The sequence below is a fragment of the Amyelois transitella genome, chromosome 6, assembly GCF_032362555.1.
Source record: "Amyelois transitella isolate CPQ chromosome 6, ilAmyTran1.1, whole genome shotgun sequence".
NCBI classification, from domain to species: domain Eukaryota; kingdom Metazoa; phylum Arthropoda; class Insecta; order Lepidoptera; family Pyralidae; genus Amyelois; species Amyelois transitella.
Window position 1 is genome coordinate 6,324,103 of NC_083509.1, and position 26,685 is coordinate 6,350,787.

Here is a 26,685-nt window from a genome sequence, read left to right on the forward strand (position 1 = left end):
TATCAAAAATTTTTTTTTATTGCTTTTTACCTTTTTACTTCCGAACAACCTATTACATAAGGTTGACACATTATTATCCGACAACAAAATGTAGGTTATCAGCTTGGCACTACAAATAAATTATACTTATTTGAATTTTGAAAGTAAGATATCCTATCTAAAATAAACATTTATTTTATAGCCTGACATTTTCCTTGTATATTAATCCCTACTTCAAAGTGTTTTCACGCCTAAACCACTGAACCAATTTTGATGGAATTTATTACAGAGATAGGGTTAACCAAAATGAAGAACATAGGGTTATAGTATTTATCGCGAAAAGGGGCAGAAGAGGTTGACAGAGGGGGTATGTTTGTAATATATTACTTTTTTTATATAATAGAATATGGAAATACGACGCTGACTAATAATGGGCACGCAGACGAAGTCGCGGACGATAGCTTGTATATAAATAAATATTAGCCGCTCACTGCGTGCATGCCTAAGGAGGTATCTATAAATTCTTTTGCATTTATTATTTCTTTTATATGTTTTTCTTTGAGATTTTTTGGTAGTTTACTTTTAATCACTTTTTGATTTTACTATTTTTATGGTTTTTATGACGTCCACTGGGCAACGTTCGATCACCCAGGTATTTTATAAATATTGGTCAAAAACAACAAACTACCTAAGCACTAACCCCTTGTGGCTAGCGTCTGCTTTAAGATTGAGCAAAAGGAAGTAACATTTTTTTACTGCTGACTTATTTATCCGTGTTTATTACATAATATCCGTGTATATTATGTGATATACACAGATAAAAAGTCAGCAGTTAACAAAATAGACACTTTATTGTTTAATAAGGATAGTCAATGAGAATACTCATTCGATCTCTACGTTGTTTACGACTGAATGTCACATGTTGTACATTTTTTTCCATTGATACCGTTGGTCGGTTGTTTATTATTCCAAAAGGGCCTCGTGGGGCAAAAATTTGGGATGGGCCGCATAATTTGGTAGGAATTTATTTTTTGCATGGCAATTCGCTTCATTGTCAATGTCATATATATTTTATCAACTGTCAAAACTTCAGTTTCAATTGGTGAAGGTAAATTAAATGACATTGATTTCTTTTGTACATCAATTAATTATTGCTACGTAGCAATATTCTGTACATGAGAATAAAAACTGCGTTTGCCCGAAGTGTGTGCAAGTATGTAGGTACATAATACTGTTAAAAGATCATGATTACGTACGTTTTTTTTTATTTTACGTTTATAAGCTCTATGGTTAAGTTTTATGTCGTTTAAAGATTATGGATTATGCCGGGTAGCTTGTGGAAATTAAAATTCTGTTCAAAAATACTGCTGTTTTTTAACCGTTCATAGAAAGTTCTAGTAAATTGAATATTTTTGATCTGTTTTTATTTCGCGATACATGGGATGTTTCCTGGTTCATATTAGTTCTTTATGATGGTCACGTGTCGCGTTGGCGGCCATTTTGTTTCGACATTTCAAAAATGTGACTTGACTCCATGACTATAAATTGTTCGACGATGTGAATTACTAGGTAGGTACCTATAAAATTTGTTTCATAAGTAAATAATTTGCTCGTCAGTTTCCAATTGTAAGAAATGTCTTATTTTTAATTTAGCTAATATTCATTATCAGAAGTTATTTGCTCATAAAGAATAAAATATATGTATGAACTTAAGTATTTTTTGTACCTATCTACTGTTAAATTTGAAGTTATACAAATGTTTATAGATTTATGTGGCCTTGGAACGAATGATTTATGTAATGGGTAATACAACACTCAGTCGTTCTCTCGTTTTCCATGTTTTAGGTAAGCTCAGAAATGGAATGAAAAAAAAAATAATTATGTGCGATGCAAATTGATAGTACTATTTGAAATAAAGTTAATTTGTTGTAGAGCAGTTGTTAAAACAATAATACTGACAAAAAATACAAAATAAATCCAATGCCCGTATGGATGATTCGGGATAAAGATTTGTAGTTTTTTATATCAATGTTAGAGCCGCCATTTTGTTGAGGTTTAAACGTGAACCAGCCATAACCTTAGATTATCGTAGGTCCCTAATCAAAATAAAAGCGAAAAGCTAGTTAAATCTATGAAACTCAACAAATTATGAAGAGGAGTTTTATGATGTTTATTATAGTTCATTATCACAGATTATAACTACCTATTACAAAATACACAAGTACAAAAAGATAGTACTTAAATTATGAAATTCAAAGTTGTCAATTCGACCGTATTTTTTGTGTTAAAAACCCGCGTTGTAACATATTAGGATACGGCATTTTTTGGAAATTCCCGCGGGATCGGGGGATAAAGGTAGTTTTCGTTTTCTACCCACCCTGAAGTCGTGTAGATATATGGCTAACACCTCTTCTTACAAAGAGAAGGGATGATCCTCATCCGCATTTATCTATCTTAGTGATTAGTAAAATCCAATGCAGGCAAGAGTGTATTAAACTATCTTAATGAGCTACGTAAATTAACTCAATAAAAAAATTAAACAGTCTTCTAAAAACACTAAAAAGCTAACAATAATTGATAATTAAATTAACAATACACAGTAATTATCAAAATTATTCTGCTAAGTAACATAAAAAATATAATGATAAACTAACCTAGCATTTCATAAAACTAATCGTTACTTCGGTTACAACTTGTGTATGTATCTAAGTATGCTTATTAGCTTGGGTAAAAATACAGAAAATGCTAAAACTCGTTTCTAATTTGTTAAAAGATACTGACTCTCGTGAGAATTTCCAGAAATGAAGTATGCAATGATACAGATTTCGCAAGAATATAAAAACTTACTTGACAAGACTTGTTGACAATTATATACACAGGGCTTCGCTTTCGTGAAAATTTCCAGAAGTTCCAGTATTGTCTGTCTCTGTGCCAAATATCATCAACATCAGTCTAATAGTTTCTGAGTTACATACAATTATAAATATTAACGTTTTTCTGTTTGGTCAGCTGATAGTTTGATAGAGAATGCTAAACGGCATTAAGTTCGCCCGTTGTACATTTTTCGTGCAAAAGTTTTAAATGAATTAATTAATAAATACATATATACATATACGTTTCCACCCTTTACGGGGTGGACAGAGCCAGCAGTCTCCAAAAGACTGACAGGTCACCTTCAGCAGCATGGTGGGAATGATGAAATAATATCAGTATGGATATAGTAGAAGACAACCACGGCGACCTCCTCCTCCCCCAACCCTGTTTACAAGGGCCTAGCACATTTTGCGATCGTTTATTTATGAATGAAATAAACTAAAAATATTACGAAATGAAGAGTAGGCAAAAATTATTTAACTTTATATCTGTTACTCTTTTCAGAGAACATAATCACGATGGAACAAGATGTAAAAGTAGTATTTAGTTCGGAAATAACAAGGGGAACTTGTGGCGAAAAGAATAATCTGTACGAACTTTTGAATGTCGACCCAGCAAAACCGGTCCAGCTGAATGAAGTTTCAAAGCCTTGTACTTTCCAATCCAAAAATAATAAATGTTATGAGTATAAGAAGAAAAGCAAATTAAAAGTTAACACTGTAAAAGATATAAGAAAATTGCTGGAAAAAGATGTAGAAGCTTACTTACCTCAAAATTTAGAAAAACAACAAAATATGTTGTTAAAACAAATACGAAACGGATATGCCAAGAACGAAGAAACAAAAAAGTTAGCTCGAAATATTTTAAAATCGGATAATCCCATTTTAAGAACTGCTTGGCAAATGCTGACAAATATTAATCCAGAAGAAAACACTTATCCAGTACAATATATTTTATGGAATGGTAAAAATATTCGTATTTGTGGAAGTAGAGGAGGTTATCATAAATACATCTATAAATTTGAAGTGCACAACAGCAAATACCAATCAAAAAATAAGAAATCTATAAAAAAAACTCTTGATAATAGGAATAAATGTCTTTTGCAAAATTCACTTTCTCTTAAAATTAAACCTGGGCCTTTAACTCAAAAGAAGTTTATTGACGACTCTTATCAGAAGCATCATGTTGGAAATTTAGATCTAGTCTACTTACCGAGACCTGGTTTGGATGTAATGCCTGTTTACGGCTCTTCTATGGAGCCCTCAATAAGGAATTTTGTCAACAGTTTGCGGAATGTTGACGGGACCATATCACAAAAATGGGCTGAGTTCGCAGTGTCAATGGTTGGGACAATCAATAAATCACACGTTGTCCAACAACAACCACTTGCTTGTACGACATTTGAGCTGAATTATAAATACGATCAGAAAAAAATGCTGATGCGTCGTGATATTGAGAATATTGTAGAAAAGTCAAATGTAAAAAGTGAAAAATCTTTATTACTGGTTAATGAAGATGATGTTTTAGAAGAAGTAGGGAAAGTGTTGTGTGACATAATTGATGCAGTTGAAATAAGCTTTAATCAAGATAAAATATATACTGGCGAAGACGAAGTTAGAAATAATAATGAGGATATAAGTAATCAGATAAGTGAGAAAAGTACCAGTAATTATCCAAAAGACAAGAAAAAAAAATTTTGTGAGCTGGACAGATTGGATGTGACCGTAATAAGGTTACCCGAAAATTCAGAAAATTGTAAAAGCAAGCATAAGTTATGTAAGAACACCTTTTGCCAATTAGGTTGCATCTGTGACTCTTTAAATTCTACTGTTATTGTTAAAGAACATTGTGGGCGGCTTGAATGTATGTTTCAATGTAAATGTGATTTTTCTAACTACAAGGATTTAGACAAGTATGGCAGTGTTTCGTCAGATTTGATTCCGGGTCTATTGAAAATAGATAAAGAAATAAATAATAAACTTTCCAAAGAAGAAAAGAAATTTCACCAAACAGTAGTTCTCTCTGGAGACAAAAGTATTATATTAAAATCACATAAAAGACACTGGAAAGCTTCATCCAAATATTCAGATTTTTATAAAACCATGAGCTTAAAAATGAACAAAAAAATTGATCGCAACTTAATAGTAGTAGCCACGAATATCAATTGTGACAATATTGAACCGTGGTGTATGGTGCACAATTTGTATAAATGTTTTTGTAAAGGCCGCTTTATTCATAGTGCCATGGATTCTGAAGGTAAAAATTTCGAAGCACCAGTGGGCGTTGCAGTTGACTGTGAGAAAATTATAAATACAGAGTCAGCGAAATCTAATCCATCTTATATGCACACCCGCCCACAACGTGAAAAACCTCTTTGGAAATCTGAAAAAAAAGAAAGGCGAAAGTCAGATAAATTATTATCTGAAAGTTATTCAATACCGGTTAATTTGGTCGGACCAACACAACAGGTTGATTACAAAAGTTCTTGTGCTAGGTCACAAGCATACGTTGGTAGAAAGTATAGTCAAAAATATTACCGCCATATGAATTCTAAAATTCGTGAAATGGAGGAAGATGACTTGGGCTTACATAATAAATTAAAGAGCTTAGTAAGCATTGATGTGGTCGACACATATAATTTTGATACAACGTACCCACAAGACTCGGATTCAATGTCTAGGAAAAATAAATGTCAACTGAAAAATAAAATGGATGAAGAAACCAACCAACCAAATAAGAAAAAGAAAACGTCATCTCTTCAATTCAGTAACGTCGCAGCAGTGCCTGCAAAAGCCTGCAAATCTACTTCAAGAGAAGAGACTCCTGAATTAAATGCAGATCATATTCGCGAAAACATGCTATCTGGAAGATTAACTACTACTAACGTAGAGGAATCAAACAAAAGTAAATTAGTAGCTTGGCTCGAATACAGTTATAAACAATATAAAAAACGTGTCGATCTGGGTTTAACTAAACTCACACTACAAGCTCCTCAGTCCAAAAAAATGGCGCTACTGCCTTGGAATTTTATCCTAGAACGATATAAAGAGAGGAAGAATCTGTTTTTAGTCTCTAAACAAAAACCTTTTCGAATGTTTATGGCAGTTAACCGTGACCATCCATTTTTGCAAGAATGTGTTAATATTGATGATATTCGATTTGCTGATTTGAATATTTATCCTATTACTGTAAAAAAATTAATTACAAACGCAACTGATTTAAAAGATAGTTTTTGTATTTTATGTGGACATCCATATTGCTGGGAATTAATAGGTTCCGTCACCAAAGTAGACGAGTCTAACAATGAGGATGGTTTAAAGTATGATGCATCAATTTGTACTGAAAATTCACTGGATTACTGTGAAATTTACAATGAAAACGAAAATTCACGTAGTGAATCTGATCCACCAATATCCAGTGACGACGATACCTTAAGTGACACTCAGAAAAAAAGGGTGAACACTGAAGAAGTGGACACTAAAAAAAATTATAATGAATCGGAATCTTCAAAGTGGTTTGTGATGACAGTAGAAAAGGATTTCAGTGAAATTCAGTTTTATAACAAAGGCTTTTTTGTTAAATATGACAGTATTATTAAAGCCATAAATATTGCGAGATACTCCAAGAAAACAGTACGCCTTTCTTCGCAAAAGTGCGCAGAGAACAGTAATAATTCACAATTTGGTATTTACGCTATACCGAATTCTAATGAAGATAGTGTCTTTATTGGGCCATATGAATGCGATGAAAGTTTGGGCATAGAAACTATCAGATCAATAACTCACACAAGACGAACAAGAGGTTATTGGATAACTACAAATAAAGTGGATAATAGAAACGTTATTGATAACCCGATGTCATTCATGCCTCCCGAAAATGAAAAGCCTAGCAAAATTCTTTCTTTAAAAAGTAAACCTAACGAGAAAAAGGATAGCTTTTCCTATAATGAAGATGAAGAAAATATAGTTAATCGCCTTTCCCCAATTAAAAAGTTATTGTTGAATCCTATAAAAATAAAGAAAATTAATAATTTTTACTCTTTGTCAAATAGTTTTTTGGGACAACCTACGACACAAGTAATGGAAACAAACCAGATAGAACAAAGCAATACATTAGATAATGAAAATACAATTCTGGATACAAAATTGGCTTGCAATACAACATCTGTATCGATAACTGATTTACTGATAAAATTAAATGCTCAGATGACCGATGAAACAAATGAAAAATCAACCTCAAATTTAGATCAATCACTGCTGAAAAAATTGAATTCTGATTCTAAAGATGTTAGCGCAAAAAATGATGTAGATAAATTGACGGGGGACACTAAACCCGAGGACGGAAAAGGAGGATTTGCTATACTTAAACCAGAAGAAATTAATAGGAGAATAATGAACACTAATATATTTTTCAAACCAGATGATCCCTTAGATGAAGAAAATTCCGTTGGTATTTCGCAAAATACTGATTCACAAGTTGAAAAAGACATTGAGACTTTACTAACAACTCCATTGAAGTCTATTCAAGATACTAACATGGATGTCTTAGTTATATCAGACGATGATGAAAACTGTACAGATGAGAAGTCAGACGCTCCAACTATTACTGCTATTTGGATTGAATCAAGAAATGTAAATCTAGGCTGGATAGAGGGATTACTTAACAATAGAGACAATCAGATATGTTTCCAGTTTCCTGGATTTCAGTATTCGTCGTATTATCCAAAACAAACTGCTTTTGAAAAAATTAACCAGTAAGTATTAAAATTTTTATAAACCATTGTATTTCGTATCAACCAGCCAAAAGATCAACAGCACTTAAGTCTGATTTACTTTATACAAGCTTCATAGTTCATTTAAGAATTTAGGGCTAAAACAAAAGTAGCATTTCTGCATAACAAGCAAGAAGTGTATCAAAAATTGTTCCGACTCAGAAAAGTGTTAAATGTTAATTAAACATCTTTTCACACTTCCGGTGTAAGTCCCGGTTACTTCCTCACTTTTCAGGAGCCCGGGTTTTAACTATGATCCTGGTTTGGATGAGTCAGGTTTTTGTCACGAAACGACTCCCATCAGACCTCCGCATCTAACACATTTTGGATCATGGTTACACATCAAGTTGCCTGAATGAGTAGGTACATTGTTTTTCTTTTCACACCATGTAGAAAATTATTCACTCAGTGCGGTTAGCAGTCCTTGTCTTTTGATACCGTCATCTGCTAATTCAGTCCCGTAGAAATACACTTGATTATGATGAGGGACAAAATTTACGAAATTATTAGCACATGAAAATGGAAATGTAGTAAAAACATTTTAATACTCTCATTTAGTTAGACGGCCAAATAAATAAGAAAAATATATTCTAGCTAGTTCGATGATCGAAGTATGTAGTGAGAATGCGAACATACGGTTTTCGTGGTTTTCTTTTATATCACAAGGAACAATGCAGATTCGATATATTTGTCTATTTGTTTCTCAGCTTGTTCATGGATCAGGGACAAGTCAGGACTCTTAGTAACTGAGCAATGTTAGTAAAGTCAGTAATTTAGCAATAGTACCTAAAGCCAATGAATTTTTTTTTACGTATTGTTTTTTTATTACAGAATTTTATCTCGGAGGATTTTTATTCCTGTAAAAATTAAAATCGAATGGCATATTCTGACGCAAGCAAGCGACCTAAGAGTTTCTAGAAAATTGCAATTAAGTGATCTGGGACGAGATCGCGTAAGTTATTATTTTAATAATTTATTTACGAACTTTATACTACTGTAGCTTGTAAGTGAGAAACAGATAAAAGAACAGAATTTACATACTCTCAAACCTCACACCGCTACTTTACCACCTACGGTAAACGGTACGGTATGGTAGTTTCCCCCAATTGCAAAAATGCTGCAAAAAAAGTTTATTATGAAGCGATTATGTACCCTTAATCGTCGAGTTTTCATGAATAGAGTAATGTAATGGATGAAGCAAACGACATGCAGAGATCATGGCAAGTGGAAAGGTGTAGTGGTTTTATGTTTATTCTGGCTTTTGCGCGTGGCTTCGCTTACTTAGGAATTCTCAGAAAAATATGTTATTTCAACTACATTTTGTTAAAATCGATCCAGTAATTTTTGAGTTTATTCGTTATAAACAAAAATCAAATGTCAAATCAAGGTGTAGTGTATAATTATAAGTAAAAGTCCCAACATTCGGCCGTTATGATTGAGATGTGGAATAGAAAATTTATGGTAGGTACCTAGAGGACGCCGGCGGCTCCGCCCCCTTAAAATGAAAAAATCCCGTTAATAGGGATGATACATGATGATGATGACATGGTCTCGAAACAATAGAAATTAGCCAATAACATACACGTAATTAAAACGTTATGTGAATATTAGTAACGACGCCATAGATGTTTTGATATTCATTCAAAATAAGATTGGGGAGTTTTGGGAAATCCTCTCTTAGTGCACCCCTACACCATATAAGTACATGTAGGTTACATGCCAAATTGAAAGGCTCTAGATCCAGTCGTTTGCGCTGTACGTTGTCCGTCCGTCAGGTAGTCAGTCAGAGTATATATGTATATGTACTTAACTTTAATTGGCCATATAATGATTTAACAATAACAATGATTTTCTGTTACCCACAGGTATTGACAAAAAGTGGCATTCGTGATAAGCGGAATTTTCTGATGACAGTACCTTCTTTAGTTAAGACATATTCAAGGAAATCAAAAACTGCAGAATCCTTAAGTGATGAGGAAAAGGTATTATGCATGTGTGGTGTACTTATTTTAAATAAATATAAAAATAATATTACATACACCTCAGAGATTAAACCCGACGGGATTTTTTGCACATATCTAGATTTAATGCCGTGTGGTTCCCGGCACTATTACAAAAAAGAATAGGACCACTCCATCTCTTTCCCATGGATGTCGTAAAAGGCGACTAAGGGATAGGCTTATAAACTTAGGATTCCTCTTTTAGGCGATGGGCTAGCAACCTGTCACTATTTGAATCTCGGTTCTATCATTAAGCCAAATAGCTGAACGTGGCCTATCAGTCTTTTCAAGACTGTTGGCTCTGTCTACCCCGCAAGGGATATAGACGTGATCATATGTATGTATGTATGTATGTATCTAGATTTAACATTTGTCATTGTCATAATTCTTCACAAAAAAAGATATGTAGAAAAATGTGTAATTGTGTGCATGTTTAACATGTAGGTTAAAGTTTAATGTAAGAAACATGCAAACTCAAAAACAAAAAAATGAAAATCATGTGTTTTGTATTAGGTACTTTTTCTTACTTTATACTATACTTCGGTAATTCTGTGTTTACACGTGTTACTTTCTTGAGAGCGTCGGTGGTCGAAGGGGTTGGCTTGAATTCAAATTCTATTATCTATCTAATGTTATTCTATTATTATGTACTTTTAATAATAACTAATACTGTACTTGTAAAAATTTTAGGTGGTACCGGTAAATGAAAACTCTAGTGAAAGTATCAGTGAAGATTGCGAAACAGACTAGAGAAGAAGAAAAGATCTCGTTAAGTGTACGTAATTCTTACAAGACTGATTTAATTTAAGTTCTTATTTTAAACGACATTGTTTGCAACGAGATAATCGACGGTGTCTCTGTAAATAATGATTTTATTTGTTTTACGTTAAATATGTGTCAAAATTTTTGACAACATTAAAAATACTGTGATACTACTCATTTTACTTCTTATACGTCAAAAAGGCGGACGAAGTTTTACAAAACGGAAAAATGAAGCACCAATAGTATACCTACCCACGGTATATATACACGCCTCACGCACACACTCTCGCCAATAGCGTGACAGTCGGCCGCCATTACGCTTTTCACTTTTTCGACAACACTTCGTCTGCCTTTTTATCTACCTACAACGTTGTTTTACTTAGTTAAAAAAATGTAAAATTTCATGAAAGGTAACCCGAACCTGTAACACATGATCATTTCGGTGCCAGGTTTCAAACTCTTGAAAAGGATTTTTGTTTTGTAAATTATATAAATTATTTATTATGTTATACGGGGCTTACATTCTGTAGATATGTAAATATTTTTATGAGTAAAACCACATTTAGTATTATTTATGTCGATATTTATTAGAAAAATTGCCATCCTTACTGACCATTGTTAATTCGGATTTATTTGAAAATATTTGTTTATCACAATGGTTTTTGTCTTAAGACTTTTTATTATTATGTAACTCAATCGTTTTAATAATTCACTAGCTATTGACAAAAAAAAAACTTGGTCATTACAGTTACCGTAGGTATGGTTATTTCTACCTTTTGAAATTTTTTCCAAAATAGATTTGAAAATTTCTTTCTCATCTTTGCTTGTTATCTCCGCTACATTGCTGCTGGGCTTAGGTTTTAATTTATTTGAAAATTATTGAGTTGTAATTACACAATTTTGATTTGCAGTCCATATCAAAAGCAACCTGAATCGTTCGTTTACGAAAATACAGTTAATGAAGATTTTAAAGCAAATGAGGCGTAATAAAATATAGAGGTAATAAGGGGAGATTTGATTCTTGCCGAGTTTTTACTCCGATAAGTTATGTAAAAAGTGAACCGCCTCCAATCGACATCCTCTTTTTTTGAACTGGGTTTAATTTCTAAAACCTTCTCCTAAGTGTAACAGACACCTGAAACCACTTCAAAATCGGTTCAGTGAAACGCGAGAAAACCGCGGACATACATACATGCATACAGGTCAAACTGTGAACCATCTTTTTTAAGGAGATTAAAAAATAAATCAGTTTCTATATTTAGGTACAGTTAGCTGCATGAACTTGTTCGGTATAATGAGCACGCTTACAAATGTAAAGTTAAGAGTTATGAAGTTCTAAGTGTTTCTGAAATCTTTCGCTCTCATGATTATACCTACATACATACATATGGTCACATCTACATCCCTTGTGGGGTAGACAGAGCCAACAGTCTTGAAGAGACTATAAGTCACGCTCAGCTATTTGGCTTAATCATAGAATTGAGATTCAAATAGTGACAGGTTGCTGGCTCATCGCCTAAAAAAATCCCAAGTTTGTAAGCCTATCCTTCAGTCGCCTTTTACGACATCTATGAGAAAGAAATGGAGTGGTCCTATTTTTCTGCACTGGTGCCGGGAACCACACGGCACTCATGATTATGTTTTACCAATTTAATTCTCAGCAGCTGTCAATCTTTTTATTTACTATTAAAATTTAGTGTTATATCTTTAATATCTTAATTCATTTGAATTTTTGAACACGTACATTTGGATCTCTATAGCTTTTTTTAATTTCTTAAAGTTGCATTGTACAAAAATATATGAATGTTATTACACTTCATTTTTAATTTTAGTTTTAATAATGTTAATTGTTATTTAATGAAAGACAAAGTAATTTTAACTCATGACTATAGTCTTTATTGTTCCAATAAAATAACTCTTTAGATCTTTACATTTAGGTAAACCCTGACGCTTTGTTGATGATATTAATACATACTAATTAGATAATACTTATAACAGTTTATTCGTTTTTGGGTTGGGGTTGTATAGTACAATCAAATAATCTAAAATGATCTCTACATAACAAATTAGTAGCATTCCGGTATTTAAATATTAAAGTTATCACATTGTCATTTATCTGCGTAAAATATAAAAAAATAATTGAAATTCAACTATATATAGTTGAAATAAATATATTTATATTCTCTGAGACGAGGAATGTAAAATAAATTATTTTCTTGCGGGTAATGAAAGTTTAATAAAAAGGGAAAATAAATGCATTATGTCATAATAAGGTTGTTATGATAATCTGATTTTTAGTAGAGGTATATATGTTATGAACAATTCATCAAATTCAGTATTCTTTAAAACAATAGAAAAATGCCTAAAATTGTGAACAAGTGATGATATAATGATGTTAAAGATACCGTAAATTATTAAGTAAGTATAATATTTTACGCATTTAAGTCATTGCAAATATAAAGGCATGTATGGGATGATAAGATTCATTCGATTTAATTTTTTTGGTTCACTTACAGGAAAAAGTAATCTGTAGTTATAATAAAATAAAAAAAAATATTTTATACATCAATTTACTTACGATAACTTTAAGTACCTACATTAATCTGTTAACGGAAAGTGAAATACACACAGTAGGATAGGCAAATCAGCTACAATTAGGATCACAGAATAAAAACACCTAACAAATTACTTCAGACAAATATTCCACATTATTAAGGTCTGGCCAACAACAATCTACACAGGTGCAGGTCACGCGCAGCGCAGGCCATCGTGTTCTACAGCGGCCGTTAAATATCACAAACTCTTATGAGGAGTACAAAATTACAGGGACAGTAAGCGATCTACCTATGCGTCGTGTTTTTTAGAAATGACCAGTGATTTTGTTCCATATTTCTTACAGCTTTTAACGTAGGCATACCTATCTAATTTTGTTATTTAATAACAGTAAAATAGAATAATTTGCATCAGTGGTCATTTTTAAAGACAGAATTTAGTTTCGATCGGTAGTAGAGGATCTTCGGGAGTTGTTTCTCTGCGGGATGACGAACTCTGCGTGTCGCGGAGAGGTGAAGGGGTTGGTGGAGGCGAAGGGCGCCGCGCCCGCCAGCCCCGCGCCACTCACGCGCCGCGCGTTCACTACACTCGCTCCCGATCTGGAAAACAAATAAGTAAGTATAATTATGTGTATATTTTTGTAATAATATAAACAAATGGATGTCAGATAACTACAAGTGCCTTAAATATGAATATTACCTGGGCGAGCCGACGAGGTCAGCGGCGGCGGACATCTGCCGTGGCGGAAGCGCGGGCGGCGGACCCGGGGTTCGCCCGCCAGCGGTTCGAGGTGGAATCTACACAAGTAGTAAGTAGGTAAATTTAGGCTTTTCAGCCTGATTAAAAGGATAGTACTTTGAACTAAGTACGTAATACCTATTTAAAATGAAAAAGTGACCGTCTCATCACGTCACACATCTATCAATGCAAGACAAAACGAATTTAAGCTAAAACCGTTCGAAGTTCAGATTGTTGTCAAAAAACTTGTCCTTATAAGAGTAGAGGATTTAGATGAATCTGCTTTTCGCGTCGGCTAAGCTCTAAGCATTAGAGGTGGGTTACCAATCAGGTCTTAAAATTAAGTCTTTTAAGCCCGAGGACCGAGACCAATTGGGTGACGTATGATAGAAGTGTTACGACGATACAGGGTGTGAACTGACCAAAGGCGGGTCGGCGGGGCGCGGCGGCGCGGCCTGCGAGTGCGCGCGCGCCAGGCGCGGGGACGGCGCGGGCGGCGGCGGCCGGCGCGGCGGCGTGCTGCCCGACCGCGACAGGGAACCCTGACCCACATCGAACATTCGTTTTTAATTACTAGTCTTTTGTACTACGAATGGAAGCCAGCAAACAGGGTTGAAAATAAACAAAACAAACATACAAATAAGCCTAACGGAGTAGATAGGGACGATAGTCTTGTACTGTAGGTATGGCTTAATGAAGGAATTGAAAAAAAAGGCAAATACTCATAAAGATACCTGCGCTACAATGGCCTCCTCTGGTTTGCCGGGCGATACACTGTCGTGTCGTTCCGCCGGGAAGGCGTCAGACTGCTTTCTTTGTTCCAACCCACTGCTCGCGAAACTTTTGCTGCGGTTGTCCATCATACTCCTGTTATGACTATCCCCGACACTCCTCCCTTGACTATCCGCTACACTCCTGCCTTGGCTTTCTGCCATACTCTTGCTATGACTATCTGCCACACTCTTGTTGTGGCTCTCTGGAGGTACAGTACTCTCTACTGAAATGCTTCCCCGCGACTCCACTGCGCGATTCACTGGAGACCGACGTTCCGCCTGACAATAATTTCTCATAAGTATAAAGGGTTTGATTAAATTTTAAACAAACAAGGTTTAGGCACATAATAGCAATAGTCTCGCTCGGTTGCCTGGTAAAGAAGATTAGTCTGTCGTTGACGTTTTTTGTAATAAAGTAAAATAAAACAGAATAAAGCACGGACTGTGTAAACTTATTTGTATGTATCCTTAGGGTTCAGTAGTTTCTACTCGGTTGAGCATTTGTACATTTGATTTAATTATGACCTTATTTAAGGCGATTCTTTATCGGCTATAAAAAAATGAATCGTTTGAAGTATATAATATGATAAACAATCGTATAAAACGCATCAACGTCATAGAAACTTACCAGAGGGCTGGTTTTCGTTTTGGGCGAGGTTTCGGTGTCAGTGAGCGTACGACGCGCGGGCGCGGGGGAGAGCGGGCGCGCGGGCGTGGGCGGGGGCGCGGGGCACGCGGGGGAGGGGGGCACACGCGACGCCTGCTCCAGGATGGCCTTCTTCTGCTCCTGTCCCGCGGCGAAGTACGAGAACACGCATAATACCGCGTAGCATATTTGATCCGCCTGTAATCAACATTATAAATTGTTATTATTATCCTTACGCTTTTACGCTGTAATAAAAAATGATGACGTGTTATTTTAAGAATTTGTTGGTGTACAACAGCTACAGGTGCGTTAATTTGGAAGCAAAAATAGAAACTGCAAGCTCCGTATGGTCCAATGTTAAGAATAATCGAATATTGTAAAGGTAAAAAGTTTATGTTGCCAAAAATAATGAAATATAATAAATATCTTTAATTTGTTAAAAATAAATTATGATTAAGTTTAGCACCGTACGTTAAACAAGGTATACCTTATATTGTATTTTAAACCTATTGTAAATAAATATATGTTTAGTTAAAGAAAAGACGAACATTGAACGTGATTAAAATTTTAGAAAAAATGGTGTCGTGAGAGAGCCTCCGAAGCTGTAGGTAAAACGTGCAAAATGAAAAAAAAAAAAACAGTGGTACATACATCTGAAGGGGTCATGAAACGTAAGGTGCATAATGCTCAATTCCATTGCTCTCGACAAAGTACCGAGAAAGCCATATGGAGAAGAAACGGTGAAGATCAAGCACTACTTTCTCAGCCTATAACATAAGACACGTGAAAATGAATATAACGAAAGGAAACTAAACACAAACAAGACTGTGGTAGATTTTCAAATACTTGCCATTATAGATTTGTACTTCCTTTGAATTATTTGTCTGGTCTTTGGATCTAAAAAGAATAATGTTAGTATGCAATTATGTATTTTAACAACGAATAGAAACAATTAATTTTTGTCTGTAGTTTATTGGAATGTACTTATAAAAAAAGCTTATTAATATAGAAGCCACGTTTTTCCAAACTGTAGGCAGGTAGGCATACCTATTTATTTGTAACTAAGTATTTTAATGAGAATCTCTCTTTTTCTCTGATTATGTTAAATATCAATTGCGCTTTTCAGCCTTAAGTAAGTAAATTGAGAATATGAGCTGAAATAATACTTACTAAATTCTTCTAAAACGAAGATACCGCCGTTTTGTGTGAAGCATTTTCGAATATGATCGAGCCGCACAAAAAACTGAAAACAATAATTGTGGTTAAACGTCGTGCGTGTTATGAGTGGATATAAAACTTAAGTGTATAATTACAGATATTTTCAATGTATCTAAACATAGTAATAAAATTTATATATGACGTATTGCAACAACTGAACTTTCAGTCTTCTCAGTGCTGTTGGCTCCGTTTACCCCGAAAGTCTGTATGTATGTCTATTGCAATTTAAAACGAATTAAGCTTTGTCAATTAATTGTCGGGTCGGAACATTTTTTGCTGCACGCAAGAGAATATCTGCTTTACTACGTAAACACAAACTAAATCTACTAAGTAACAGCCAGACAAACTGCAAATGCAGCCCGATTTAGCAGTTTTTCTACAAGTCATGAAATAATTGCTGTTCTATCACTTTTAGTACTTACAAGTACTTATTAAGCTTAATGCAAAATTTGATTATTAGTTAATGTTATATCATGATTTTTAGATATCATGTGATGGGTTTCTTTTTACATCCGGTTAGTATTTAAAATTTTTTGTAAGCGCAGCATTTTGTTTGAAAATTAATCAGCTAGTAATGCTCTTCGGCTAAGTACGTTGAGCGTCATGCTTCATGCGAACATGCAGAGTAGCAGCGATGCGATATTTCATTTTCACTACACCAATCAACTGCATACTAGTAGATGATCATTCAATAATTTTGGTGTAATGAAAACTGACATTATAATATTATGTACAAAAATTTAACAATTTTTTTTAAGGTTATAATTTATAGTTGTTGAATTTTTGTACTTGGAAATTTGTAATAAATGAGCACAGGCGGGCGGCGAGGCGGGTGACTCGGGGTGATACAGAACAATACTTATTGGCTCGATTTTCTGTAAACTGTTTATTAACATTTTCCAGATGGTCGCAGCGTCCTATGAACACTTTGCACAGTCGGCACCAACATAGAATAGTGAAAAAGGAGACGCGGTCGGGATAGGTGCGCGGGGTGGTAGTGGGTCTGTGCGAAGCCAAGTGCGGATGTATGAGGGGCTGGCGACCGGCCGCCCCAGAACTTGTGAGATGGCGATGCTCTACGACTGACCTCGTCCTCGCGTCCGTTACGACGCTCGCTCGGGTTTCGGTCAAAGGGGACGTACAAACTAAATCTCGAGACCGCTCGCCGGACGATCCACGATATCGAATGCAAGCTGTCGGGTGCGTAATATAAACAGATAATAAACAAAGGGCGTCTATGCATGCACGACCGCGCGCATCGGCGCTCGCCGCACTCGGGAGAACTAATACAACGCTAACAACGGCTAAAAACAATCGGTAAGCCTCAAAACTACAAGTAAAGCCCTACGACCTCGAACGATCATCTCTACCAGTGCGCCACGTGGACGTGACAGAGATCATAAAGGTCGTAAAGGTCGCCATTACTAGTGAATGAACCACTGTGTACCTCGAAATCCTTTAGCGCAGCGGGTTCGGCGTGTCCGGAAAGAGTAGAACAGACAAAAAGATGATATTAGTAGAGGGCGGCCGAGCGCGGGCCAAGGACCATCTCAAAAGTTCCTAGCGGAGCCAGCGGGGCCGGGTGGCAGACAATAGCACATGCACATCGTATGGACTAGGTATACGTCAATCAGATGGACAACGGTCAACCTTAAATGTAAAACTCTAAGCTATTACATCGAGTTAGTAATTGAAAGATATCGAAGGGCAAAATACTAGATATCAATTACATATTAAGCTATATTTTATGATAAAAATAATTAGAAAATTAATGCAAAATCGCTCGAAAACGATATAATATAATAAAAAAATGTATAGAGATATAGATAATAATACTGAACAAATATTAAAATACAAAAGTAAAGATATTGAAGGGAAATCGAAGTAGGAAAGTTTGAGTGGTCCTTGCATCCGGGATGGATATCAGTACTATGTAAATGAGTTATAAGACCATCTTGTTGGAAGAGTGGTATCACCGGGGATCGGATTGAACTCGTATCGCGTTCGTCGCGAGAGAAGCGAGTTGAAGGCCCCGTGTGAATTTCTTCGTCGGATGGAGAAGCTTCGTTAATGTAAACAATGCGCTAACGGCACCGATACAATATTGAGACAATGAAGCATTGCCCAGCGGGGACGCGTCCCGGTAGACTGGCGTACTCGCTCGGGTACGGCACTCTACCCGTCCTTCGATCATATCGAGACTTTCCAAATAAGCGAGGACACTGACAGACATCTCACCTGATTCATTTAACCTGATAAATATACCAAAACTTTTTGTAAAAGCAATAAAATTAAACAACAATTTTATTTACTTAAAAATAAATGAAAATTTGCGAAGTTTTGGTATAACATCAGAGTTACAAAAAATAAGCCGACAAAAAATACGAACATCAAGCATTTCGACATACCTTGCTGTGATGAAACAGAAGCCCGACGCCTTCCATGCACACCTAAAATTTGAATTTTTTATTATTAACAAAAGTAAACTGAATTAAGTAGTTACAAAGTTGAAGAAAAGTACTTACTTACGTCTGATAAAGCCTAAAAACCGTCAAAATATTGTTGGCAGTGACTTTGTGTGCTGATTGTATTTATAGTAATTTAAACTAACATTACCCTATGACATATTATTATGATAAAATTTATATTGATTAAATAAATATTTGACCTCTCATATTTATACCGACCGAAATAAGGTGAACTGAGGTGGCGACTTATAACAGACACCAGCAACCTTATATTTCCGTGTGGACGAGACAGTTTTGTCTGGAGTTTTGTTCGTTCTAAGGAAAATCGCTGACATATGTTGACCATTTTGGCTCCATCTTTTATGGCATAATATAAAAAATGCGTAACGTTTTAGCGAAATTTCATTTATAAAATATGCGAAATAATGATACCAAAAAACGTTATGCTTTTGTCAAATTATGCCATAAAAGATGGAGCCAAAATGGTCAACATATGTCAGCGATTTTCCTTAGAACGAACAAAACTCCATGTATGTGGTCGGTATATTTCATAATTTGTATAGACTCCACTTGCAAACCTGTTCTCTGTAGGTTATACATATTCTAAAGTTACCTGAAGAGATCACTTTAGTGATACGGTCCCATTTTGCTGCAATGTCTACACGTAAATGTGATTTTTTTTTGGCACAACAAACAATTAAGGCTCAATGCAGTGCAGTTTAAAAGCGGACCCGCGGCATTTTGTAATACAAGGAATTCTCCGAACTCGTCACAACAAATAAAAACGCGGACACGCGCTTAAACTGCTCTGCCGCCGCACCGCAGTGTGAAGACTTTGAAGAGTTTCTTATAGTACAACTTGATGCGGGCCCGCTCCCAAACTGTATTGTACCCGCTTCTAACCTCTATTGTATGAGGTCCAGTATGGGGTAGTGTACCTGTATGAGGCCGCCCTCGCCCGAAGCGCAGTCCTGCACGGGGAACTCGCCGCCGAGCTCGGCTGCGTCCTGTCTGCGCCCGCTCTTCTCCATCGCCTCCTTGATGCAGTAGTACAGGGCTTTGCACTGCAACACGCGGTACGATCTCACTTTTCAGGTGCACATCACAATAATATTTATAAGATGATTGACACTTCTTAAGAGTGACATCAACATACACTGCAACATTCCGCTTTAGCGATAATGGTGACTGATTTTTGTTAAAAGTAAATATCAAATACCGAGTAAGTGATGAAGGTGAAATCGCACGTCAAACATGTAAATTACCTTCTTTGTGTAATATTTATGTAATTGCGTCTGCCCGCCATTTTTCCTCCAAAGGCACAACACCCGTATCTTCGGACTGTACGTCATATTCACCAGCCTCTCGTACCACCATCGCTCCACGATTGTACCTGAAAGTTAATATAGTATTTTAAAAGCAGTGTTAATTTTATTTGTACAAATACCAGATTTTATTAATAAGGTGACAGAACCAAATAAGAATTAGGTACGTTTTTCCATTGTAAAGTTTCATGAGACAGTTATTGGTGGTAATGTAAAACACGCGATAAATATACATCCGTTACACTTTAGTTAACTAAGAGTTATAATTTTATTATATACTAGCGACCCGCCCCGGCTTCGCACGGATGCACAGCCGATACTAAATATATCTCTATTAGAACTAACTAAAAGACCGCCCGCAAAGCGGCTAACTAAGTCTTGCTCACTTCGCAACGGGCCGTGCAGCTGAAATCGTAATATTTTAATTTCACCACAACTTCACAACCAAACGTCCAATTTTAATCATTCAAAGACCAAATATCTACATAAACTGTATGTATACTGTAACTTATTGATGAAATTATTTATTTTGATAAGGATTAATAGCATGAGTAAAAAAAACGCGTTTAAATGTAGACCAAAAAAAATTCAAGATTTTTAAATAAAAATGTGGTTGTTGTGCCTCACTCGACATAGATAGGTATAGTGTGTCGCGGACTTTTTTGTAGATATTTATAAGATCTACAATTAATGAAAACATTTTATGGTTTAAATTAATTGGTTACTATCTTTTTACTACGCTTTTATTAGCTTGGGTTGTATGTATGTATGTATGTATGTATGTATGTATGTAACGGAATCTTTGAGCTTAATTTTCACTGATTTCTAAACGTCTGATCAACTTGAAACTTTGCACACGTATCAAGGACCGATGACAATGCAATATTTTGATAAGAGTTTCTCATTATCCTTATTAAAACTGTCAGGATTAATAAATTCATTTTTAGATCCTTCGTATGAGAGTAAGAGAGACAGAGATAGCACAAGTGCCAGTAATCTCCATACAAGAAACCAAGAAGTTCTGACGTATAAGGAGTCCAAAAAGAGATGTAATATATTTCCATATAATCTGAGGCTTTTTTATTTCATCGCATCGCTCCATTTAGAATTACCATTAGAAACAATAGTAGAATTAGTAGAATATTTTAAAACAATAAAAAATATATAAGTAATAAAACAAAAGTAATAAATGAAAATTGAACAACAAAATTTACAACAATACAAGAATAAAGTTACTACCTACAGAACTTTGCGATATTTAATACGTATTTAACATATTAATGCGATTCTTGAATTAACATTATGTAACTTTTGCATATTTATAATAGCAACACTGTAATACTCGCTTGGAAAATGAGTGACAGTTTGTTTATTTATGTAAAATAAGTTTTGCAGTAAGTTTTGAATTCGATTCTAACACCTGTAAACTTTCTTTCTGTTTTTTTACCGGTGCCTGTGTATTTACCTATTTGCACTTTGTTTTGTGCTGATAACTTGTCGTTATTTGGAGTTTGGAATCTTCCGTTGAGTCGAGCTTTGTTCTTCCGGATATTCGTGTGATTTTATCATCTGAGATTGGACTCTGACTGTGTTCACTGTGTTGTGCAGATATTTTGAGATAGGACTCCTGTAAAAAGTACCTGATTATTTGAGATAGGAGTCCCAAGTTTGTGTTTGTTTTTGTGAAAGACAGATTTTACTACAAAAGTGCCACGATGTCTTCAGATAAACATTGTTGCGTTCCTGGTTGTAAAGGCAGTGGAGGTATGTTTGAAATATTTTTGTTCCTGTATCAATCTGCCTCTTAATCTTGTGGTTTGATTCCTGGCAAGGCCACAATCGAAAATTGTTATGTTTGCTGGATAGTCAAAAATATTATTAACAGTGATTTATCACTATAAAATTCTTTTCAACTGGGTTTAACAATCATCATACATACATGCATACATATAATCACGTCTATATCCCTTGCGGGGTAGACAGAGCCAACAGTCTTGTAAAGACTGATAGGCCACCTTCAGCTATTGGGCTTTAAGATAGAATTGAGATTCAAATAGTGACAGGTTGCTAGCCCATCGCCTAAAAAAGAATCATGATGATGAGAATATTATGAGATTTAATCCAATCAGGCCACATATAACTTTAAGAAAGTTAGTTGTGAAAACCTCCGGCGATGGGCGCATGGTTGCGAAAGTCATTTCTAGTAAGATAGTTATACAGCGTAGTAGAAGTAGTAGGAAGTTAACACTTCTACCAAAAAATAATTGTATAAAAAAACTAAAAAACTAGGCGTTTTATTGCTAATCAAACTAAAAAATAGAAAATAAATAATAGTTTAAAAAAAACTAAAAAACTACGCTTTATTGCTAATCAAACTAAAAAATAGAAAATAAAATTTAAAGACAAAGGAATTATAAAACAGTAGTAGCAAGTCGAACAATCGGTTATAGTCAATTACCTCCGATTAAAATTATAACAAAATTAAATTTATAAACAAAACAATTTAAATCAGAGTAAAAAGCGTGGGGTGCATTTTACTTCATTTTCATAACTCTCTTGTCATAAATATATGCTAATAGAATGATTTTAATATTTACTACATCAGGCACCCCACGCTTTTTACTCAGATTTCAATTGTTTTGTTTATAAATTTAATTTTGTTATAATTTTAATCGGAGGTAATTGACTATAACCGATTGTTCGACTTGCTACTACTGTTTTATAATTCCTTTGTCTTTAAATTTTATTTTCTATTTTTTAGTTTGATTAGCAATAAAGCGTAGTTTTTTAGTTTTTTAGTTTAGGCAGTGTACGCAAAATAAGTAACTAGCGATTTTTTCAGTTTGTGTCCGAAAAATCCAAATATATAACGGAACCCTATTTTTTTCCAAAATAAAATATAGTCTATGTTACTCGTGGATAATGAAGCTTTCGAATGGTGAAAGAATTTTTAAAATCGGTCCAGTAGTTTTTGACCTTATTCATTACAACCAAACAAAGTCTTCCTCTTTATAATATTAGTGTAGATAATAAACTCTATTATATATCTATAATTATTATATATAATCAACCATATATCCAATATAAATTTACGAAAATTCAGTAGTGACAGCAGAGCGGCTTTACATAGATTCCACGTGCTACACGCTTCATTGCGTTCAACAACAAAGTTTATAAAGACCTTGCGTGGAGCGCAGTATGAGGCCGTCGTCGCGGACCTCCATGAAGCGCAGCTCGCCGGCCGCGTCCGCCTCGTGCACGGTGAAGGTGGCGCGCCGCAGTAGACGCGACCCCAGCGGCTTCAGCTCAATGTCATTGCCGTGCTGCACATCCAGAAAGTCATTACAAAGCGTCAATAAAATCCTCAGAGGCCTAAGGGTACAGTCCAAGGCACGCCAGCTCTAGTTCCGATAAATAGTAGCGGACTATTGGGCTTGAGGTCCGCTTTAAATCGATTAGTTTTTTACATTTTAATTTAATTCTATTTGTCTCATCGTGATACCAATAATTGTAAATAAGAAAAAAATCATTAAAAAAGAACTATTGATTGTGCCTTGATTTTCAACGAAACTTACCAGAGTATGGACAACGTCGAGCAGGTGATTGACTTCCTGACTGTACACAAGTCCGATATGACTTTTGGCGAGTAATCGCCGCACTTTGTTCCTTATAATATCCGCTTCCACACCAAAAAGTACCATGGCTGCAGCTAAATTATAGAGAGCAGTCGAAAGCAGTCTGTCCTCTTCGTGCTCGAGGCGTTTTCTCTCCGTCTCACTCAGACACTTGTACCGTTCCATCATCTCATTAGCTCCCTGGTCCATTCCAATCATGTCACGTTCCTGACTCACGGCATCAAGAAAAGCGTCCTCCCAGAATTGCATTTGGTCCCATAAGTTGGACCTTTCTTTGCCTTTAAATAAAATTAATAGAATATTAATGTACTCGAAATCTTTTTAAGTTTTAATCTAAAAAAAATGTGCGAAGAATGGTTTTTGATAATGTGTGCAGCGTCGGCGAGTAAATATGTTACCCAATTAAATACATAGATTACATTAAATCCAAAAGCATGACAAAAATCACATCGGTGTATAAAGGGTACGTTTTTTTACGGTTACGGCATAACATTAGTAATCCTTATAAGCTCAGGGTTCGCTTTAGTCAAGTCCAGATGTGAATAAGATTCCGGTGTCATCACAACTCTCGTACTTAAGCGGATCTGGGATTTGTGGTAATATTACAGAAATATATCTGAATGTAGGTGATATATAGTAAGGGGAGCTACAACTGGTAAATAGGAATAAGTGATTAAACAAAACAAAGTATTAAAGTTACCAATAAGTCCTTGATAGAGGTAGGTCCTGGCAGTGTCGGGTGAGGTGATTGGCGAGGTGACGGGCCCGGTCACAGGCGGCCGGTACCCGCTCAAGGAGGACTTGGAGGAAAACACGCTGGCCGCCCGGGGCTTGCCGGGCCCGCTGTTGCGACCCACCTGCAATACCAACCCCGTCGCAATGGAAATTTAAACTGTCATAATAAAATTGCGAGAAACGTTCAAAATTATTAATTTCTGGGATACATATTTTGAAGTTAGTTTTAATGGAATATTGTGTAGTTTCTCAAGTGTTTCTCGCAATTTTATTAAGAATAGTTTCCTATTTAAATTTTTTTGAGGTGCAGCTAAAGCCAATGATAAAGTTATGAGACCTTGTTTAATAGCTAAGTGAGGACTTCTTTTAGATAAGCCACTTTAAGGTTCCCTAAAATTATTTGACTGTTTATAGGAAAGAAGTGCCATTGCTACTTATACGGTATAGCCATTAATCAAGACCATTCCTGTAACATCCAACTAATAATTTTGAAAAATATCTAATAACTCTTTCGAGATGAGTTAAATGTTTTAACACCAATCTCTTTGGGAAAAGTGAATAGATTCTTAAAAAAAAGTAACCTTTTTAATAGTACATACTTACATCAGGATTAACTTATATTAATAATGGATTATACGTTAATTTTAAGTACTCTCCTTTGGTAAACTAAATTTACAAAAATAGCAAACAGGGTTTGAATTAATTGAAGAAATAAGTTCTTTGTGATACCATGCATTATTTCTACAAGAGACAAATAGCCTCAGTAAATTTTTGATAATTTTTTGCCAATATGTCGTGGCGATTTGTCGAATGAAATTACTAAAGCAGACAGAATCTACAAAGACCGGTTAACCTCAGAGGCAACAACAATCCAGCACTAGAAATATAATATTTATACTCCTCCGATAACGCGAAAAATTTAAAAAATTTGATGTAAGCAATACTCCTTCAGTACTAAAGTATTTAACAATAATTAAGGTACGACTTAAATAAACTTATTTTAAGTCTTTTTGTGGTTGCTATGGTTAGTGGTTAGTTACACAAAATTATTAAGCGATATACCTAGATCATTAAACCAAACAGCTGGATGTGGCCTATCAGTCTTTTTAAGACTGTTGGCTCTGTCTACCCCGCAAAGGCTATAGACGTGATTATATGTATGTATATACCTACATTAATCAACCAATTTATCATCAGCAGTGTAATCTATAATATTATATTTAAGGTTCACAATGTTGGAGAGCAGTGTCTCCGAGGTTAACTGAAGCGTACACAACACGCACTAAGACTTACATTTAGGAACATGACGTCAGTATCAGAGAGGTTGGACTTAAAGGAGGCGCGGTGGTCGAAGAGATTGGCTCGGTTGGTGGTGATCGAGCCGCTCTCGTCGCCTGAACAGTCGGACGACGGCGCCGCCTGTCGCGCACACAAAACACGCGGTTTGTCGCTCAATTACCTTATACTAACCTTATTCTTTCTTTCGTCGTACACAAAACTTCTTCAAAAAGAGGTTTTAGATCGAAATTATATTATTGTAAAATTTAACGATTCGGTTCTCTTTAAATATATAATTTATTCTTAGCAGCATACACATACAACAGTCAGTCAATCAATCAATCCATCTCTCAACAGGCCAAATCTTTTAACAACAACAAAAACAAATGATAAAATAAAGGAATACTTTTTAGTATACTATAGAGGTAATTAACACTGAGCGCACTTTAATACTAAAAATTAGCATTGCAGCACATCTAGCAGTCAAACATAAGTATGCACTTATTAACCTATTTGACTGGTCCTTCATTAGAAACGATATAAATAAATTTTATTACCGATATATTCTGTAATAAATCAATACATACAATAACAGTGACGCGACATTTTATTATCATAAATGGCAGCAGACTGACAATAAAAATAATCATAGGTTTGATGTTTAATGATGGCTTATTCAGCTATTTAAACTCATGTGAACTGAATACAAGATGAATAAACTCCCATTACAAAAAAGTAGGTTGAATTATTTGATTAGGTTCCCCCCAATCACCAGGGTGATAGCACAGGTGTAGATAGTAGAATAAACCTCACTGTTTATGTGCATCGAGTTTGGTTTTCAACCCGGTACGGGTTTTGTTACCAAGGATAAAAATTTGATTCAAATAATTTTATTTATTAAATAGGTTTTTATTTTGCAATATTTTTTAA

General features: G+C 35.1%; 2 protein-coding genes across 6 annotated transcripts in view; one reads left to right on the forward strand and one right to left on the reverse strand.

Moving 5' to 3' along the window:
* The first annotated feature begins 138 nt into the window (after positions 1 to 138).
* Positions 139 to 12,281, forward strand: LOC106131362 (uncharacterized). Of its 5 annotated transcripts, none has more exons than XM_060944834.1 (5): positions 139 to 346; positions 3,358 to 7,606; positions 8,456 to 8,576; positions 9,490 to 9,606; positions 10,315 to 12,281. In XM_060944834.1, exons 2-5 carry the CDS (start codon positions 3,372 to 3,374, stop codon positions 10,372 to 10,374), a joined length of 4,533 nt encoding a protein of 1,510 aa, XP_060800817.1. In that variant the 5' UTR covers positions 139 to 346; positions 3,358 to 3,371; the 3' UTR covers positions 10,375 to 12,281. The 5 variants fall into 5 exon arrangements, with proteins under 5 accessions (XP_060800817.1, XP_013185906.1, XP_013185907.1 ...); XM_013330452.2 differs by lacking the exon at positions 139 to 346 and adding an exon at positions 1,066 to 1,231; XM_013330453.2 differs by lacking the exon at positions 139 to 346 and adding an exon at positions 1,071 to 1,192.
* LOC106131072 (MAP kinase-activating death domain protein) overlaps positions 12,257 to 26,685 on the reverse strand; it is a 33,909-nt gene continuing 19,480 nt past the window's right edge. The window contains exons 25-38 of the mRNA XM_060944836.1: positions 25,771 to 25,896; positions 24,443 to 24,599; positions 23,683 to 24,020; positions 23,289 to 23,430; positions 20,048 to 20,175; positions 19,721 to 19,846; positions 18,723 to 18,764; positions 16,267 to 16,339; positions 15,947 to 15,993; positions 15,079 to 15,294; positions 14,412 to 14,729; positions 14,100 to 14,219; positions 13,639 to 13,736; positions 12,257 to 13,538 (exon numbers count right to left, since the gene is read on the reverse strand). Of these exons, the coding sequence (XP_060800819.1) occupies positions 13,376 to 13,538; positions 13,639 to 13,736; positions 14,100 to 14,219; positions 14,412 to 14,729; positions 15,079 to 15,294; positions 15,947 to 15,993; positions 16,267 to 16,339; positions 18,723 to 18,764; positions 19,721 to 19,846; positions 20,048 to 20,175; positions 23,289 to 23,430; positions 23,683 to 24,020; positions 24,443 to 24,599; positions 25,771 to 25,896 (2,094 nt within the window). The 3' untranslated portion in view covers positions 12,257 to 13,375. The remainder of the gene's footprint in view (positions 13,539 to 13,638; positions 13,737 to 14,099; positions 14,220 to 14,411; positions 14,730 to 15,078; positions 15,295 to 15,946; positions 15,994 to 16,266; positions 16,340 to 18,722; positions 18,765 to 19,720; positions 19,847 to 20,047; positions 20,176 to 23,288; positions 23,431 to 23,682; positions 24,021 to 24,442; positions 24,600 to 25,770; positions 25,897 to 26,685) is intronic.

What these genes read in the sequence shown, in the direction of transcription:
- LOC106131362 (XM_060944834.1), top strand. Translation starts at nt 3,372, where the DNA reads ATGGAACAAGATGTAAAAGTAGTATTTAGTTCGGAAATAACAAGGGGA. An exon ending in GCTTTTGAAAAAATTAACCA is followed by an intron (nt 7,607 to 8,455) that starts GTAAGTATTAAA and finishes TTTTTATTACAG; the next exon opens with AATTTTATCTCGGAGGATTT. An exon ending in CCTTAAGTGATGAGGAAAAG is followed by an intron (nt 9,607 to 10,314) that starts GTATTATGCATG and finishes TAAAAATTTTAG; the next exon opens with GTGGTACCGGTAAATGAAAA.